The sequence below is a fragment of the Pundamilia nyererei genome, unplaced genomic scaffold, assembly GCF_000239375.1.
Source record: "Pundamilia nyererei isolate P.nyererei 1_Seehausen unplaced genomic scaffold, PunNye1.0 scaffold00001, whole genome shotgun sequence".
Lineage (NCBI taxonomy): Eukaryota > Metazoa > Chordata > Actinopteri > Cichliformes > Cichlidae > Pundamilia > Pundamilia nyererei.
The window spans coordinates 12,531,595-12,537,165 of NW_005187402.1; the positions used below are offsets into that span (position 1 = coordinate 12,531,595).

General features: G+C 38.4%; 2 protein-coding genes across 2 annotated transcripts in view; both read left to right on the forward strand.

Annotated features, from left to right (window-relative positions):
- The window catches only part of LOC102206702 (protocadherin gamma-A11-like), a 14,874-nt gene extending 13,898 nt beyond the window's left edge, over positions 1-976 (forward strand). The window contains exons 2-3 of the mRNA XM_013910507.1: positions 35-222; positions 959-976. Coding sequence (XP_013765961.1) covers positions 35-222; positions 959-976 — 206 coding nt within the window. The remainder of the gene's footprint in view (positions 1-34; positions 223-958) is intronic.
- A 3,058-nt stretch (positions 977-4,034) lies between these two features.
- LOC102207256 (protocadherin beta-9-like) overlaps positions 4,035-5,571 on the forward strand; it is a 10,198-nt gene continuing 8,661 nt past the window's right edge. The window contains exon 1 of the mRNA XM_013910541.1: positions 4,035-5,564. Coding sequence (XP_013765995.1) covers positions 4,262-5,564 — 1,303 coding nt within the window. The 5' untranslated portion in view covers positions 4,035-4,261. The remainder of the gene's footprint in view (positions 5,565-5,571) is intronic.

The following is a 5,571-nucleotide window of genomic DNA, read 5'->3' on the forward strand; positions in this document are numbered from 1 at the left end:
ATCCCCAGCGGTTATCTCCCTCCTAATTACGCAGATGTTGATGGCACAGGAACTTTACGCAGCACTTACAATTATGACGCGTACCTGACCACAGGATCTAGAACCAGTGACTTTAAGTTTGTGACATCATACAATGACAACACGCTGCCTGCTGACCAGACTCTGAAGAAAAGTCCATCAGATTTTCTCGAGGCTTTTGGGGAGTCTGACGACCCTCCCCAGGTAAGAATACCACGTTGACGTCATTACACCTACGTCATTCAAAAAAAATTCAACCCTTCTTCGGAAACACATCTTCGGTGTTATTTTCTTTTAATCAAATCAACTATTTTCATAAAACTGTTTTTTTCATAGATGAAAATATTGTATATTACTGTACTTATGAACTTGAGTTAGTAAAGCTCCGAATAACATCATTAACCGAGAATTTTACTACAAATTCGTCGTTTTTGTTTTAATATCAGTTCATGTCATTGGCCTTATTTCAACTGAATGAATATATTAATTAATTAATTAAGAAAAAAGAAACAAAAAATCACAGAGATAAACGATACGAAATCCTGCAGATTGAATACTGGATTTTTCACTGTGGATGTTCCTAAGGTTCAACTCTTAGTTTGGTAGAGCGAATACCTGTAAAGGTTTGCCTTCATACATCATAAAACTCCGTTCTGTTTGTTGTGATTATTATTAGAATTTTTTCTTGAATTTACTCACAGTCAAATATGTTGTGTTAATTACTCAACGAAATTCTGCAGTTGGATTTACCCATTCGTTAAAAATAAATAAATAAATAAATGAATTAAACAAAACAAAAAACGTTGCAGAATAATTTAATATAATAATGAGAAAAAAATATTTTTTCCTTCATAATAGTTTCGACTTTTGTTACAGAGCTGAATTGGGTATTCAGCAACTCATTCTTTTAGGCTGAATTTTTGCTTGGATGTTGTTTCAGGTTCACGCTTTCAGTTAAGAGTTTTTACAGGTTTTTGCTCAATTACATTTATAAACAAGAAATACATGTTTGTAGCAACAGTATCAAACAATGTAGTACTACATTTTATTGCTAACGTACCGTGGGGTAGATGGCACTGAACAGATAAAACAGAACCGAATTAATCAATAGAAAGCGCCTTTTGTCGTCTGCCATTCTTCTCGGGATGAAGTCTCTTTCGATTAGCTAAGTTTCTTGCTTTTCGTCAACTTGAGGCTATTTTGTAATCCTTGTAGGATGCAGCGAGTGTCGCTGTCTACCAATCGAAAATTGTAAAACAGGCTACAGATGAGACAATCAAGCGTCTCCACCCACAGTGTTAAAGCTTATTGTTTGCCACTGCACTGTACTCCTTGAATTACTCGCACATGAACACATGATTTTGTGTTTCTGAGGAATACTGACCACCTCCTTCTTTTTCATTCAGTTTATTTTTTGAGTGATGGCATATTTCGTGTTTTCGGTGAACCTTGTCTGCACTTTCATGTGTTTTCTTCTGGCAGTAGAGCTGTGTTGTGGCGATGTGAGCTATTCTTTCCCCGAGGAAATGAAACAAGGATCGGTGATTGGAAACATAGCCAAGGACCTTGGGCTTCAAGTAAGCAGTCTTTCCGCTCGGAAGGCTCGGATTGCTCTCAAAGAAAACCGTAAACGTTACTGCGAGATAAACGTTGATGCTGGAGAACTGGTTGTTGATGATCGGATTGATCGTGAGGAGCTATGTGGAGCTAAGGTTTCTTGCAATTTAAAATGTGAACTAGTACTCGAAGATCCACTCGAATCGCACCGGATATCTTTGCAAATTCAGGATGTAAATGACAATCCACCAGTTTTTGTTAAAGACGTCGTTAAATTGGATATTGGTGAATTGGCTCCGAAAGGTTCTCGCTACAGAATAAATGCAGCACGCGATGCAGACATAGGACAAAATGCTGTTCAGAATTACATTTTGCAAAGGAATAATTATTTTGCTCTGAACGTACTAACGAATGCCGTCGGCACAAAATACAGCGAGTTAGTTTTAGACAGGGAATTAGATCGTGAAGAGCAGCAAGATATGGCTTTATTGCTAACAGCTGTCGATGGTGGCAATCCTCCGAAATCAGGCACAGTAGTCATTAAAATCACCGTACTGGATGCTAATGATAACGCCCCAGTTTTCACTCATACAATCTATGAGGCTTCTCTTCCTGAAAACTCCCCTATAGATAAAGTAGTTGCAACAGTGAGTGCTACAGATGCAGATGAAGGAGTTAATGGTGAAGTAACATATGAATTCAGCGGAATAAGTGATATAGCAAAGGAAATATTTTCTTTAAATGAAAATACCGGAGAAATTATACTTGCAAGAAATGTTGATTATGAAGAAGAGTCGAAGTTTGAAATGCTAATTGAAGGGAAAGATGGTTATGGCCTTTCTACAGAAACAAAAGTTGTAATAGATATAACTGACGTCAATGATAACGCCCCAGTCATCCATATCAGTTCGTTATCAAACCGCATACCCGAGAGCATATCATCGGGTGCAGAGGTGGGCATCATTCATGTGCAGGATGCAGACTCTGGGAAAAATCAACAGGTCCGCTGCACCATCCAGCAGGGTGTCCCCTTTAAGTTGGTCCCATCTATTAAAAACTATTATTCTCTGGTGACTACGGGACAACTGGACCGTGAACTAGTGTCTGATTACAACATTACAATCACTGCCACTGACGAGGGCTCTCCACCTCTGTCCTCTTCTAAAAGTGTTCAGTTATCTGTAGCTGATATCAACGACAATACAATTATGACGCGTACCTGACCACAGGTTCAAGAACCAGTGACTTTAAGTTTGTGACATCATACAATGACAACACGCTGCCTGCTGACCAGACTCTGAAGAAAAGTCGATCAGACTTTTTTAAAACTATTGAAGATTCTTTGGACCCCCTGGAGGTAGGCTTTGTGATTTTGAATCCGAATTAAGTCACTTGTTCATGTTCCTCAGTGTTCAGCAAATTGATATCAATAGTGGTGAAAGTCTATAATATTCCACTGTTGATATGCTAATTTTATTTAAAAATTTTTTTAAATAGGGCTGATACAAAAACAAAAATTTAAAAAATGTCTTAACTTTGAACTGGCCTTGAAACTTAACGGCCAGTCTCAAACTTTCAGTTATTCTTTTGTGTTTTTTAAAATGGGGATATGAGATAACATATCCATATAGTTTCTCTTGTGGCTTTTTGGTTTAGAATAATTAAAGACACCTTATATCTGCTCATTCAAGCGCTGTTTTTTCTTCTCAGTACTGTGTTTGAATGCCACATTTCTTGTTGAGTTGTCACTTAAATCTAGCAGTAAATCTAGTGTATATTTGAATATCTTTCTAATCACTTAAGAAGTATGAGATTCGATTGACATCAAATTCATCTACAGCTGAATATATATACAGCTTTCGTCCAAATAAATTGCAGTCAGCGTATTGATGTAGGCATTGTAAAGTGTACAGTTCAATTTTTGTTTGTTTTTAATTTTGGTTGAACCGTTATATTCCCCTCCCTCGTGTAATTCTTCAGTGCTGTCACCAATGCCCATATTATCTCCCAATGAGCATTTGGAATGCTACTGCTGTTGTTTTTATTATTCTGATTTCACCATAGTCGCAAATAAGACCGCTATTTTGTATTTTTTTTTTTATCATTACGTTAATTTGTCAGTATTCAACTTCGTATGACAGTTTCTTCAAGCATGGCCCTGCTGCCACGCAGGCGTTGATGTGTATATGTCCATGTTGGTGAAGCTAATTTAGATTAACCTTCTCCTCTTTTGTTTTAACTACGTGCTTTCCAAACATGCCAACATTAGTACGTACAGCAGAAATCTCCTGCCTGAAGGTTATGTGCTCATAAAATAAAATAAAATAAAATAAAATAAAATAAAATAAAATAAAATAAAATAAAATAAAATAAAATAAAAGTTTTTGTAGGGCGGGATACATTTCTTTTTTTATCCTGAGAGGACTCTCATCATTTAATGCGTTTGCAATACTAAAATTTCTCTCATAGCGTCGCTGTCCACCAACATACATAGTAGGGTCATATTTGTTATTCTGCACAGTGTAAACGTTTCTAGATCATGACCGATTTTTCACAGACAAAAGCAGCGAGGTAGCAACGTTTCTAGTTGGAATTGCATACATAGTTCGAAGAGGATTCCGGTGACTGCTCATTTTTACTCCAAAAGGCTTGCCCTTGGCGGATTCCTTATCGATTTAAAAGGAAAATGGAAAACAAAGCATCTCCGGGGTTCTGGCTCGTCTTCTCGGGAGTATTTCTTCTGGCGCTGCAAACGGTTTGTGGAGATGTTGCTTATTCTTTTCCGGAAGAAGTTAAACGAGGCTCTGTTATCGAAAATATCGCAAAAGATATAGGAATTGAGGTGGGAAAACTGGCTACTCGAAAGGCTCGTATTGATGTTGACAGGAGCAGCAAAGGGTATTTTGAAATTAATAGGAGTACTGGAGATGTGATTGTTACCGAGAGGATTGACAGAGAGGGTCTTTGTGGCAAAAAATCTACTTGCATTTTAAAACAAGAGCTTGTTTTGGAGGAGCCTTTAGAGCTGCATCGCATTAGCTTCCACATTCAAGACATCAACGATAATTCACCGCAGTTTAAGAAGGATACCATCAAATTTGAAATAAGTGAATCTGCAGCTAAAGGAAGTCGCTATCGTTTAGATGAAGCTCATGATGCTGATATCGGACAAAACGCAATCCAGGGATATAGTATTGAAACAAATGAATATTTCCGATTGAATGTTATTGAAAAAGGTGGTGGAGGAAAATACAGCGAGTTAATTCTACAAAAAGAGTTGGATAGAGAACAAAAGACAGAGCTAACGATTGAGCTTGTTGCAACTGATGGGGGCACGCCTCAGCGATCGGGTACTGCGGTTATTCATGTTAGCGTGCTGGATGCCAATGATAACGCACCAGTATTTAGTCAGGCCGTTTATGGAGCCAGTGTACTTGAAAACTCCCCGTTAGACATAGTTGTGATCACAGTAAGCGCGACTGACGCAGATGAAGGCGTCAACGGAGAAGTGACGTACGAATTTGATCACATTTCAGATGAAAGTTTTAACGTGTTTTCTATTGATCAGAAGAGCGGTGAAGTCCGAGTAAGTGGGCCAATAGATTACGAGCACTTGTCGTCATACGAAATGCAAATTACTGCAAAGGACGGTCTCGGGTTGGTCTCATACTGTACCTTAATAATTGAAATTACAGATGTCAATGACAACGCTCCAATAACAACTATTAAGTCCCTGAAAAATCCTGTACCAGAAAATTCACCACCAGGTACAGAGGTAGGAATCGTTAACGTGCAGGACAGAGACTCTGAGAGTAACGGGCAAGTCCGCTGCTCCATCCAGCAGGGTGTCCCCTTTAAGCTGGTTCCTTCTATTAAAAACTATTATTCTCTGGTGACCACCGGACAACTGGACCGCGAACTAGTGTCTGATTACAACATTACAATCACTGCCACTGACGAGGGCTCTCCACCTCTGTCCTCTTCTAAAAGTGTTCA